The sequence below is a fragment of the Pogona vitticeps genome, chromosome 6 (genome assembly GCF_051106095.1).
Source record: "Pogona vitticeps strain Pit_001003342236 chromosome 6, PviZW2.1, whole genome shotgun sequence".
NCBI lineage: Eukaryota > Metazoa > Chordata > Lepidosauria > Squamata > Agamidae > Pogona > Pogona vitticeps.
Window position 1 is genome coordinate 120,678,336 of NC_135788.1, and position 13,643 is coordinate 120,691,978.

Genomic DNA, 13,643 nt, shown 5'->3' on the forward strand with positions numbered 1-13,643 from the left:
GGAGTAAGAAGCTGAAGTGAATATATTGTACATATAATTAAAACAAAGATAGTTAGGGGCCTGGAGACTTCCAGGGGCCTTTACGAACAACTTTTAGCTATGCTTTTTTTCTATTACACGTGCTTTTCAAACGGTATAACATTTGACGTGCGTGTATTTGAAAGGGCGCAACCTCGGTTGCCCTGGTAACAATGGCGGCCGCTGCTGAGTCAAGATGGCCGCCGGAGACCGCGTGGGAGTCCGAAATAGGAAAAGACCGGGGTGCGCCCTTCTGGCCCACCCGGCATTTGCCCTCTATGGTTGGGGAACGCAGCCGTAGCACGCGTGCGCATAGGGAGTGTTCGCTCCCAAGCGTTCACTTGAGACCGCCTCACTCAATTAAAACGAGGATTGCCGGAACTCCGGCGCATGCCTGTTAGAAAGACTGGCCGGCTTTAAGGAAGCTAGAGAAGAACGCGTGCGCACGGTTCCCGGTTAGCACTGCGCATGCGCATTAGGAAGCCGCCTGGCCGAAGTCACCCAACGCGCATGCTCAACTCGCTTGGCGCAGGCGCCTTGCGGAGCTGATGGTTTAAAAAAACCTCCCGAGAGGCCCCTCCCTTTTCTCGTGGGTCTCGCGGCGGGCGCTGGGCTTTTGGGTTGGGTTTCCTTGGCAGCAGTGCGCATGCGGTGGAGCCGCGGAGCGAGGAAAGGAGAGTGAGGCCCTGCCGCGCGAGAGGAGAGGGGGAAGGGCGAGAGGAGGCGATAAGTGCGCGTGCGCACTGCGGGCTGGGTTGCAGCAGCGGCGGCGGCGGCGGCGGCGGTTGAGCTCGCGGGCGGGTGAGTGAAGCCGGAGCGTGGCGGGCCGCGGGAGTTGGGGGTGGGAGGGGGAAAGGGGAGGAGGCGGCGGAGGCGGCGGCGGCGTGCGCGCGCACGAGGACGGGTGGCCGGACGCTCCCCCCCCTCGGGAAGAGGCCGCGTGGCGGAACCCCCCCTTCTCCGCCCCTCCCCTCCCCTCCCCTCAGCCGGGCTGCCTCCGCCGCTGGGCGGCATGAGGGGGACCGGAGCGCCTCGCCTCAGGGAGGGACCGTCGGAGGGAAGCGCTGAGGGGAGAGAAGGAAGGCCGGTAACCGGTCCTCGTGGTGGCCGCGGCGGCGGCGGCTTCGGCGCCTCACGTGAGGGGGAAGGCCGGCCCTGGCCCGGCTCCCGCCGCCGCCGCCGCGGCCTACCGACCGACCGACCCTCCTTGGAGGGAGAGCGAGGGAAGGCCCGCCTGGGCTGACTCACGGCGGCGGCCGCTCTGGCCCCTGGCCCCTCTCCGTCCCAGGGCCCCGGGGGTGGGGGAGGGGGAGGGAATTGGAGGGAGCCCCACCCTTGCCGGAGTGGGGAGGGAGGGAGGGAGGGGGGAAGGGAGAAGAGCGCCCCAATATTGTGGGAGGGGGTATCCTGTCCTAGGCTGGGCCTTTCTCTTACTTCTTCGGCCTCCCTTTCCCCCCCCCTTTAGAAAGGTGGCTAAAAGTTGAGGGGAAGGGGGCGTTTTAATGACACCCCCCCACCCACCCCCGGGCAGTGACGAATTGCTCTTGGCGGGACTCTGTCCTGGCTTTGGAAGGGAGGGGGAAGGCGGGGTGGGGGCGCCCCTGCCTGAAAAAAAGGGGGATGAGGGGGTGAAGGTGGGCTGGACCTGGAGTCTTATCACCTGGGCTGATGGGGGGGGTGCGGGGTCTGCATAGGGTCGGCGGGCTTTTTCCAGCTTTGGGTGGGGGGGGAGGCGTTGGACTCGTGCGAGAACAGCCCGAAGGGAAGGGAAAGGCTTGTCCCTGTCGGAGCTCTTAGAAGGAGGGGGGTGTCTTTGGTTCGAGACTTTGGGGTGGGGGCCTTGGGGGGGCAACCACCCGCCCCGAGGCAGTGCCTGCTAGTCCTGGTGGGGTGGGGGCTGGCTCGGAGGGACAATAACGGGTTTGGTTGGAGTCCTTATATGAGGGGGGGGGGGAGAGAAAAAGAAGGGTTTGGGATTGTTCTTGCGTTTTTTAAATTTGTGGGCGGGGGGGGCTGTGTGTGCACGTGGGCTGGGGATTTGTCTCAGTAGCACTCCTATCCCGAAGAAGAAGGGGTAGCTTTGGAGGGAGTGCCTGGAGTGATGTTTGGGGGATGGGGAAAATTACTGTATACAGTATATGGGGTTAGGGTGGGTGGGGAAGCTTGTCCTGAGCTGAACTTTGAAAAAAAAAATGCAGTGGTGGTGTTTTATGGGGAGAGCTGGCGGCAATGATCCCTTATGTTCTCCTCTGGTTAGTGTGATGGGTGTGTTTGTGTTATTTTAGGGTTTCCACCTGCAACCCTCAGCTAGCTTTCTAGGTTCCATGAGTACAGTAGTTGGTGGGTTTCCCAGGAGGGTTTTAGGGAAAGATCATGGGTTCCACATGGGAGACGGCCAGCCGCATGCAGAAGCATGGCGGAGGTGATTTCCTAAAAGGCTGGTCCTCTGCCTAGCTCTGAGGCTTGGGTGAGGAGGGAGTGCAGGAGGTGAGAACCGAAAAAGACTCACCAGCTTAGGATGAAAGCACTTTTGGGGGAGCAGAGCAGGGAAATTCTGGTTTGGAGAGGTAGGACTGAAATGTGGAAATTTCTCCCAGTAGGCCCCAAAGTTATGGGGGGGGGGGGAAGAGAGGCTCCTAGGTGTTAAGTAGCGTGGTTTTTGGAGAGATTGACTCATGCAGTTTCCCTTTGAGAAGGGAGGTGTAGGTAAAAAAAAAAAAAAAAACGAGACCTGCTGGTTCTTCTTCACCTCCACCTCTCGCTTGTGGCTGAAGAAAGTACAGCAGGAGTGGATAATGTGGAGGAGAAACTCAGGAGTCAATGATTTTGGGGTTTTCCATACTAGTGGGCATAGCTAAGAGAAGAAGCTGCCGGGTGGGGTAATTTTTGTGTTTGTAAGTGAGTGGGGAGGGGGACAGCAAGAGGAATAAGCAGCGAAGGCTTAAGATGGCTTCCTGTGGGCTTGCAGGTAAGCCAAGTAAAAGTTTACTTAATGGCTGAAATCCTGGACCAGGTCACAGCTAGAGGAGGCCTGCTGACTCAGTGGAACCTATGGAGTTGTCTGACCAAATCACTACGGATTCAGTGGGTCTACTCTAGTTGTGATTTACTACTGGATTTCAGCCAATATGTAAAGCTGTAACTAATGCATTTGAAGCTTCCACAAATGCCACAAGCCTTTTTTTTTCCATACCTGGTGCTATTGCAGTCTTAAGTACTGGAAGAAAATAGACAGACTAAATCCTTATATAGTCAGAAAAATCAAAATGAAGGTTGTGTGGTCTGGGTTCGGTGAGCCATTGCTTGTGCTTAGGGATGTCTTCTCATTAGCAAGGGGTGTAGGCTTAGTTGTCCAGGGCGTGTGCTGATTTCTGCTTTATTTTGAGTTTAAAAATTGAGTGGAACCAAACTCACCCTGTAAGGTAGGTCAGACTATCTGGAGAGTGGCCTGAATGAATTTAATTCTGGCTTAGCCAGAATTATAAGTCCCAACTTGTTGCTTCTACACCAAGAGGGGAACAGTGGCCCAGGATTCCTTGTGCCTTAGCAGCCGAACTTGTGGCATCACTTCTCTTCGGGTTGGTGGGATCCTACTCAAAAGAGCCCTTACTTTGTCCTCTGCATAGAGCTTCTGGCCAGTGCCGAATAGCCGTGGTGGGTGTTGGCTGGGCTTTCACTGCATGACAGAGACCCAGGGCTGGGTGTGACCTAGAGCTGGTGGCTGAATGATTGTGGCTGAAAGAGGCCCTTCCCACGTGAGGTGTGTTGCTGCTGAATCAGCATGTGGGGGACCCAGGAGCCTGCAGGACAGACTGGGAAGGGGCGGTTGTGTTTGGAGTGTAGGAAGAATTGAAATATCTAGGAAGGGGTGTGCATGCGTTTGCGTGCATCTCTTTTTGCCCGGGAATGTCGTTCAGAATTTCTAAAATGAGAGCTTTAATAAATTAACGGGTTTAAACTAGAGGAGCAGCATTCTTTGCATAAGTAGGAAAGAGGGAAGACTCCCATCTAAATGTTCCTTCTCTCCCCCCCCCCCCCCAAAGCCACGTGGTTGAGGCTGGCTCTCTGCAGTGGCAGCTTAGCTGAATCATGCTTGGTGTTGGCAGGAAGAGAGGGAGTCTCCCTCCGAACATGTGGCACGAAGGGCTGCTGCTTGCTTGCGAAGTGGGTTAAAACTTCCTGTCTCGCTCTGCAGTTCCCTCCCCTTTTCCCACCGGTCGGTCGGCCCCTTTGCTGCAGACAAAATCGGAAGCACTTGGTCGGGGTGCTTGGGAGAGGCATGGCCTTCGCCGCCGCTGCCGTCTCTGAAAGACCTGTCATTCTGCCCGAGCTGTTACAGCAAACAGTTGTTCTAATCAATTATCGGAGGGCAGTGCAGGTTTCCAGAGGCCTTTGGAGATGGGGTGGAAGGACCGCTGAAACTAAAATGAGCTCAGGCAATCTCTGGAGAGGTAAATGAACCGCCTTGCTCCGTCTCCGTTGGAGTGCCAAGCAGGGGCAAGGTAGCAGCTGGTAGCGGGGACTCTGTCCGCTGCCCTCTCCGCCTGCCTCTGCGTTGTCTTAACGCTAGGGTGAGCCTGCAGCACCTCCTCTGGAATCTAATCTAGTTTTTCCAGCTTTGATGTAAGGTGGAAAGAGTTCCAGATCACTTGGAGCCATGTGTTTGCATGAAATAAGACATGGCCCGGTCTTTGTCAGGGGTCTCAAGGCCTCGTGAAGAAATGCGCTCAGCGTGTAAATCAATCCATCTGAGGGGGCCTTTTGGGGAGAAAAAAGGGTGTATGTACTTTTTTCATTCTTTTTTTCAAAGTGTAGGTATGTTCCCCAGCAGGGATTGGATACGTGACATAATCATATTGGGGTGCTGTTGGAGATTTCTATATTCTGCCTGGAGTACATACTTAGGACCTGTTAAATTCTGCATCCCCAGTCAGTTTCCTTGGCTTGTTGGAGATTAGAACTGAGGCCTCCTGAGTCTCAATCATAAGTTGCTATGCTTTCTTTAAAATAAAACCCTCTTCTTCCTCCTTGCCACCACAGCTGTCTTGCGGCAGAACAATATAAATTCCAGGCTTGAGGGTGAAATTTGTTTGGAGAAACACTGCAGCAGTTAATGAGGGTGAAGTTGCAGAGTGTGCTCTTGTCCTTCTTGAATATTTAAGGCAACCCGGTGAATTGCTTGAACTCCCCCACCCTTGGCTGGCTTCAGTTTTTTGGAAAGTTGTTTACAGAATGGTCTGTGCCTTGAATGTGATCCCCGCCTGTAGAGCAGAATATACTGGTGAAATACTGGGTTGATACGCTGATTAGTTCTTGGGCCAGTTATTACAGAGAATAAAATCCTAAAAAACTAGACTAGCCAAGGACTATATGCCTGGGGAAAGCAATTGCAAGATCCATGGACATTGTGGTCTCCAAAGGTCCTGGATTGTGAGCTTGGCATGAATCAATGCGAGACCCTTAAACCTGTGTTTCTGTTGAGAATTTGACTAGGTTGGTAGTCATGCTGGAAGAAGGGATGGTCTTCTTAAAGCCAGCCTTGCCCAATACAGAAAATATTGTCGGATTAACAGTGGTGTTAGTATTACGTCTTCTGATTATTGGATAGAAAATCCTGGCCAATCTGTGGGCTCATTGACTTCTCCTTTCTGCTGCTAGAATGATGGATTTCCGGGGCCATGATGAGGCCTTGGTTTTTATAGTGAGCATAAGGTCTATCTCAGACGGCCTACCGTTGCCCAGTCGCATAAAGCCATGTCTCCATGGACGTGCTAAGAGTTGCTTACCAAAAAAAAAAAAAAGCTTATTTAATTAAATTTAAAAATAAATAAATAAAAAAGACAAAAATGTGGGTGTCACACATTTTGTGTCCATGAAAGCTCACCTTAAGATACAGCAGTTAGTCTTTAAGGGGCCACATTTTTGTCTTCTTTTTTTCCCTATGTTTTTGTTTTTGCCTGACATACCAGCACAAATTCACACGGCGACCTCTTCTAAAACTGTAACAGAAGTAATTGCCTGATGCAGATTTGGTTCGCGGACGTGCTTTCACACAATGTAACATTAAATTGCGAGATTCATTGTCACAGGATATTTTAACAATATCTGGCACAAACAGCTCCCCATCCCCGCCCCCTGCCCAGTTTTCTACATACATAGTATGATCTTGGTAAAAGGAGCCTATATCCTACCTGGCTGCTAGTGGGAATTGGGGAACTCGAGAGGTGTTCCAGCAGCTCCAGCTTGACTCTCTTGCCAGGAGGCCACCATGTCTGAGACAAGTTTTCTTCTTTTCTTTTCCCCCTCCCTCAGCAGTTTCTGTAACATCTGATCCACCATGGCTGATGACCTAGACTTCGAGACCGGGGATGCCGGGGCCTCCGCCACCTTCCCTATGCAGTGCTCCGCTCTCCGCAAGAACGGTTTTGTGGTGCTCAAAGGGCGTCCCTGCAAGATTGTGGAGATGTCCACTTCCAAGACCGGCAAGCACGGTCATGCCAAAGTAAGTGTGCCAGGTCCTTTGCCTTCCTTCAGCTGGTTTTGCTTCAGTGAGCTCCCTTCTTCAGTGTGACAATCCTTGATTGTGTATGAATTGTGTATATGAGAGAGAGAGTGTGTGTGTCACTCATTCCTGTCTACCCTTAGTTTTTGAATGTTGCCTCTTCGTCCATCTGAGGAGCTGGTCACTTATCCATACCTGCCTGAGGCATTTGAGAATTAGCTTGGAAGTTTTTTGTGTGTGGCTTGAACCTTTGCCTGGCTGGATTCTTGAAAGCAGGGTCATAGTGCCCTCCTGCAGAGTTCTTAGTGGATTGTAGGACCGATTTTTAAATTTCAGATCCGTGCATAAAATTCAGCTCCTAACTTTTCCCGTTATGACCCTCTTGTCATGAAAGGGCTGCAAGAATGGTGTAAAGTGTCAAGGGGCAGGATTCTGTTTACAAACCCAGTTCTCTTCCCATGTAGTGTCTGGTCCTTCCTAGTTGTAATATTTCCCTTTATTTTTAATTTGTTGTCTCTGCTCATGCAGCTGCAGCCCAAACAGCACTCACCTCTCCACACACACACCCAAGAGAGGTTTCAGTAGATTTTTTAAAATCTTTGCTCATACTTGAGAAATCTTCAGAGCACGCTTCTTCCACTTCACGTGGACTTAATGATGCAGATCGGACAAGAAAAATGAACAGCCACAGAGGAAGGAATTTGAATGGAGTGTGTTTTTTAAAAGGAGAAAGGAGTGAACCATTAACTAGTTTGAGTAGTCCTAGCTCAATCTAAGGAGCCGTTCTAAAATGCTCTCAGACAGAGACAAGAGATGTCCGTAGACTACAGTTAAGATTGCCCTGTTGGTGTGTTGAGGCACAGGTGTGCCTGTTCCTCAGAAGGGGCCCAGGTTGATGGAGCAGGCTCAGCAACTGTGACATGGAGACTGCTGGGGTCGAGTGGGGGCAGGAAGTTGGGGTGGTACCAAAGAAAATAAATAGATTGGGGCAGAGGACCAGAACAGAAGCAGTCTGCACTGCATTATCTTGTACAGTCCCATTTGCAGTTTGTTCCAGCTGTCTGTGTCCTTTCTGTTAGTTCTCTCAAAAAGCACTTTGCAGCCTGAAATGCCCAGAAATGAGGCTTTTGGTGGAATCATAGCATTTTTGTTTCTCCCCTGCCTTCAGACCTATTCTGACCTTGGATTGAGTAGTAAAACAGCTAACTGAGGTTTCTTCCGAACCTCTTCTTGCCCCAGCACCCTTTTCCTCCAGCTGTTGCTGTCCCTGCCAGTTTGTGGCCAGCTCTGGACACTTCAGCCACCTGATCTCCGGGGCATGCTGCCATTTAGCCTCCCTGTATCTTAGGATCTTTTTCCAGCCCATAGCTTGTTCCATAAAATGACTTCTGCTCTTTGTCGTCTGTGGGAGAGATACAGGAAAGCACTTCTCGCAGCTTTGATCTCTTTATGGGGAGTGGTGGTGGTAATGAACACGCCAAGCCATCTCGCCGAGTTATCGTTCGAGGAGTCAGGGTGGCGCCAAACTTGAGGAAAAGAGGGAGGCCTGCGCTGCACAGAAAGACCTGTTTTGGGTTGAATTCCGCTTCAGGAGTGTCTCTGGACTAAGAGTGCTTCGAGTTTGGAGACTGGAGCTGTATTTGCTATGCCTCTCGAGAAGCATGTGGTGCAGAAATTCCTGTGAGGCTAGGGGTTTCCACCCTTTCTGTCAAAAGTACAATCCACGGTAGATGTTTAATCACCTTCCATCAAATTCATTCAGTAAAGGGGGTGTGGATGAATTGGATAGGGTTCCCAGCTTCTCTGCCCCCCACCTTCTTCAAATACACTCTGAAGCGGGCTGATGCCTCCATGAGATTTTGCCCGCCCAGGCTGACCGTTTGGAGGCCGCCTTCTGCACCTCATCCTGAGATGAGCCAGGAGACTCCATTCTTCTGCCTTCAGCGCCCTGTGAAATTGTACCCATAGTGGTTCCCAAAGTGTTCCCTCTCTTCTGGAGACTCCATGTACAAGCTCTTCAGCGGCATTTCTACAGACTGGCCTTGTTGTGCTTGGGCCTGGTGAGGGGCATTGAGACCTTCTCCTTTCTTCCAGCCGTGGATCGCTACCAGTTGAGGGAGGGAGGCACAAGGCAGCCATTGGTATTTCCCTTTTAAAGCGAGTGGGGCATTGTGGGCGGGTGTTTGAGAGTTCAGGAAGAAACAAGGAGTAGCAGAAGGAGGTGGAAAACCCGACTGAGAAGCCTAGTGTCTTGGCAAGGAGACCGGAGGCACCAAGGAACGCAAGCCCAGAGGAGGTAGATAAGCTGGTACAGGGGCGGGAAAGGCACTGGATGTCACCAGGTGCAAACCAGAACATATTTTGGCTTGGAGGTAGAGAAGAGTGTTTGCTTCAGTTGCTGCCATGGTGTGTGTGTGTTCTTTAAATGCCCCCTGGCCAGGCCAAAGCTAAAAGAACAGCTTTGCCCAGTGGGGGAGCAACCCACATACGTTGGACTACAACTCCATGTCTGGCTGTGGGGTTGTGTGAGTTGGAACCTTTCACAATGGGGAACGGCTGGTCAGTCCCTGAACAAGGTCCTGGGGGCCGAGAAAGGCAGTGAGCGGCGGCTGGCTTTCTTTTGCAGGCGACCCCCCCTTCTTCCCTTTCGTGCTTTCAAGGCCATGCTTTGTAGACGCAGGTGTGTGTGTGTGTGTGTGTGTGTGTGTGTGTGTGTAACCCTTGCCCTCTTCCCTCACCCTTCTTTCCACCCTTTTAGGTGCATCTTGTCGGCATTGACATCTTCACTGGGAAAAAATATGAAGATATTTGCCCTTCTACCCACAACATGGATGTGCCCAACATAAAGAGAAATGACTTCCAGGTGAGTGGATGGCGTTGGGGTTCGGTGGCTCCCTGCCCAGGTTTTCCTCTTCTCAGAGAAAGGAAACCTGAGAGCTGGGGCTGACGGTTTTGCCTTGCTAGCTCAGTGTGGTGGGGGAATAGCCTTGTCGGTTGGGGGCAGAGCAGCCATCATGGCATCCGTAGCTTCTAAGCAGGTGGTTTGACCAGAGCTGGGGACTGCCGTTGCTGCCCTCTGTGGTGCTGTGCCAAGAAGACAGAGTGGCAAGCTGTGGAGGCCTCTTTTTAGCCACTCTTTCCCTCTGTTTTGTGGTTCACCTGTATCTGCCTACGTGGGCCTCTTAACCGCTGCCTGCCTCTGCTGTCGTGACTGGATGGAGGTCCCTTCGTTCTGTTGGGTTTCTGTGTTCAGCTCTTCTGCTTTTAGAAATGTGGGGTAGTTTGGGGGGGGGAGTGCAGCCTGCAAAGGCAGTGGGAGAGAAAGCTGCCATGCACCTCCCGACGGCTGGACAGGGTAGAGAGGAACCTTGGAAGTGGGTGCAGGCGGCACCTCCTACTCCTTGAATTCAACTGGACGTCGACATAGGAAGCCAAGCCTATCTTGGGGAGTTTCGTCTGACCCCTCGTGCAGAGTTCCCAAGCGGAAGCAGGGTGGGAAGGAGCTGTGGGTTGCCTTTGTTTGAAGGGAGAGGAGATGCAGGGGCTCAGGTGACTCCAGGCTTACCGTTCTCCTCTCTGAATTTTCCCATCAGCTTATTGGGATCCAGGACGGGTACCTCTCACTGCTCCAGGACAGCGGGGAAGTCCGAGAGGATCTGCGCCTTCCCGAGGGAGATCTGGGCAAGGAGATTGAACAGAAATACGACTGTGGCGAAGAAATCCTGGTAAAGAGGCTCAGTTCTCAGCACTCGGGGACCCCCCCCCCACCCCTTCCACAGTTGTTGCGTGTAGATGCTGGGTTTCCCCCAAGGTATTTGGAGTAAATGAATTAAGAATTGAAAAGCAAATTTGAAACAAGGTGAAACTGAGCCAAATACACAAATACCACATGAGAAACTAAGCAGCAGAAATATTTAGTTCATCATTATTTAACTGCCCTATCAAGTAGGTTCTGATCTACCTCAGCACCTTGCAGGGTTTTTCCAGGTATTAAAGTCCTCAGAAGTGATTTCCAGATCCTCTTTCGTTCTTGTGACATGTTGGTTGGACCACAAGGCTCTCTGTCCAAGGCCATGCAGGTGGCAGGGCACTTCCCCCCTCCAATCAGCCACGCTGGTCCCCCTCTCTACGGAGGCCCAAGGGGCGATGTGAATACCCAGACCCTTCAACAACCCACCAATGAGCCTGTGTCCATTTATTGACAGGCACCCTCTAAGTACCAGAATTGTTCTGTGTCTCCCCCGCCCCCCGAGCAAAACGGCTAACCGCAGTGAGACCGGTAGGCTTTGGGCAGGGGGGCCCACTTCCAGGGTCCCAAGGGCCACAATAGAGAAGGCCTTGTCCAAGGTGGAAATAGTATAGAGACCTGGGGAAGAGCTTCGGATCTTGATCGGAGCGTGTCAGTTGGACAGGTGTGGGAGGGAGACCCGTCTGGGTGTGCCGATCCGCCCACCTGCACCACCGGCCTTTGCTGGCTTTGGAGGCCTGTGACTCTCTCAGCGATAAGGCTGTGACCCTCCGACCCTCCTTTTCTCCTGTAGATCACCGTACTGTCTGCAATGACCGAGGAGGCTGCTGTTGCTATCAAGGCCATGGCTAAATAAAGGAACTACAGGTGAGTCCCGGAGAACCAGGAGTGAGCTGGGGAAGAAGAGGAGCCCTAGCTTTGCGTTGGAGGTCTGGAGAAACGAGCCAGGCTTGGGAAAAGCAGCAAGTGCTTTTGTTGCTTTCCCCCACCTCTCCTCCCTGGGAGCACCAAGATGGCCGCTTTTAATCACAACCCCTCGCTCTTTCTCCCTTTTTGCAGGGCAGCAGCAGCAGCTCCAACTTGTTATGAACCAGAGAGGAACGCAACCCGCAGGCTGTCAGATTTGGCTCCAAACCACCCAAATCTTTTTTTTCTCTCTCTCTCTCCCTTCCTTAAAAAAGAAAAGAAAAGCAAAATCCTCCCACCCTCCCTTTTGAATTAAACAAAAGAAAAGAAACTTTTTATTTTGTGGTCTTTTTAAAGAGAAAGCTGGATGCTGATGTATTCCTTCATCATTATTTTCTTGTTTGGTTCCCTCCCCCTCCCCACCTCTCGGGTGCTAGTAACACTACAGCTGTTTTCTGGCAAGAGAAGTTGAGAATTTGCACTTAAAGGAAAATATTTAAACTGCTAGAAGGAGGAAGAAAAAAACATTGCAAAAGAGTCGTGTTTAATTTTTTTAATTTTTTAGTTTTAATGCTTCTTATATAGAGGTGGTGCCGTTGGGGGGGGAGGGAATGGCCCCTTTTTCAGGAACAACGAAGTGAGCAAAACCCCATTGCGAAGTCGCATTCTTAACCCTTTTCCGACGTGTCTGTTCTCGTGAGCATTTCTGTCGAAGGCTGGTGGGAGGGGGGAAGCGTGGCTTTCCCGTCCCCTCCCTTTGGGATGCTGTTCCCCCCCTCCTCTCATTGGCGGTTGTGGTAGTCGGGTCAGTTCTCTTTGGACGGCATCTTTCCCTGCGCTTGGAGGTTCCCCATTCTACGTGTTTCTTTTGGGGATCACTGCTCTGGTGGCTGAGCTTGCTTAACCCCCCCTCCTTAAATCCCTTCTAGAGCACGAGCCCCTCCCCTCTCTCTGAAAGCCGTGGCGCCGGGGAGGCCCCTGCCAGCTGTGGAGCATAGCGTGCGTGCACTCTCAAAGCAAGGGCAGAATGGCTCGTGGTTGTCTGGTCAAGCGCACCCTTTGGGCCCCCCGCCCCTCTGGGCTCTGTCAATCATGTTCCATTTCCTCCCTCTCCGCTTCCCCCCCCCTTCTAGTGCTGTCGCTGCCTCCCAGCCCTTCATCCGGGGGCGCTCCAATCTAGTGCCCGACCCCCCCTTCTGAGCCCTTCATGCTGGGTCACTGTATCCCCACCCAAGGTAGGGATCTTCTGGGGTAACCAACTAGCACCCCAAACTGTTTCCTTGGTTCATATTTACTCTTCCTCTGCTGTTCACAGGTCAGCGCTGTGGCCTCTTCTTCCTCCCCTCCCTCCCTTCCTCCCCTGTTAATCCAACACATTTGTTAATCAACCTCAATAAAAACAAGTTTAATATGAAAACCTATCTCTGGTCGTGTCATTTGTAAGAGAGGCAGCGGTGTTTCAGAGCAACTTGGACGTTTGTGGGGGTGGGTGAAGAGGATGCCCATCTCTGCTATCAACCTGTGGGTTATCAGAGATGAGGGGAAAAACAGGCGGTTTGGTGCTTGGCAGTTCCCAACCCGGCCGTGCCCGCCTGGAGAGGCACTGCCTGGGGATCCCCAACCACTCCTTTGGATGAAAAAACTGGGAGGCTGTGGTCCATCTCTAGGGTTATTCCGTGGAGCTGTGGCTGTTCCACTGGATAAGGCTGAACAGAATTATGCTCGCCAGGGAAGAAATGCTGTGTTTCTTTATTAACAGCTTCCATAGCATTCCACAGGTGCCATGTAAAGCAGAGCTTTTTCCGTGTGGCTGGGCTAATTCTGTCCTGGGCCAGTTGGGGTGTAGACTTAAGGAAGCTGCCCTATTTTTCAGTAGATGAGTGTAAATGAAAATCATGACATGCCGGAAGTTCCCATTCCAGGACATAGGCAAGTCAAATCCCTTAGCACAAAGTTTCTTGTGCCTTGCTTAGTAGGAAAACAGACCTGCCAAGCTAGTTCAGAAAATAATGTTTAATCGGATGCTCAGAGAGGACCTCGGTCGTTGGCAGTTTCCACCGAGCAAGCCTGAAATTTATTGAAAAGTACGAGCACCTTTGCAGGGTGTTTTTAAACAAAGTTTTTCAGAGTTAAGCTGGAAGCTCTTTTGACCTCCAGCTAATCTGAGCCACACAGGGATCTGGCGAGTGCTGTGTCCCTACTGAGGCTCTTGGAAAGAAATCAGTCTTCGGGGCGGCTCTCTTCCCAAAAACTAGCATTTAGAGCTAGCGGGACCCACACAAAATGCTTCCTGTCCCCTGAATACCTGCAGTGTTTTGCCTGGAACAGGGCATCAATCTGCACCCAGGTTAAAAGGTTGTATGACTGCCTGTGTTCCAACACCCACCGGTTCTCCCAGTACTGGCTTGCACCGAAGCCGGGCTCGGGGGGTGGGGGGCGTCCACAGGAAAGAACTTTGAGACCAACGGC

The 13,643-nt window shown here is 52.0% G+C and overlaps 1 protein-coding gene across 2 annotated transcripts; it reads left to right on the forward strand.

Moving 5' to 3' along the window:
• Positions 1-672: 672 nt before the first annotated feature.
• On the forward strand, positions 673-12,591 carry EIF5A (eukaryotic translation initiation factor 5A). Of its 2 annotated transcripts, none has more exons than XM_072977193.2 (6): positions 673-819; positions 6,331-6,520; positions 9,279-9,383; positions 10,114-10,245; positions 11,062-11,135; positions 11,328-12,591. In XM_072977193.2, exons 2-5 carry the CDS (start codon positions 6,356-6,358, stop codon positions 11,122-11,124), a joined length of 465 nt encoding a protein of 154 aa, XP_072833294.1. In that variant the 5' UTR covers positions 673-819; positions 6,331-6,355; the 3' UTR covers positions 11,125-11,135; positions 11,328-12,591. The 2 variants fall into 2 exon arrangements, with proteins under 2 accessions (XP_072833294.1, XP_072833296.1); XM_072977195.2 differs by having other exon boundaries at positions 675-819; positions 6,334-6,520.
• Positions 12,592-13,643: the final 1,052 nt, after the last annotated feature.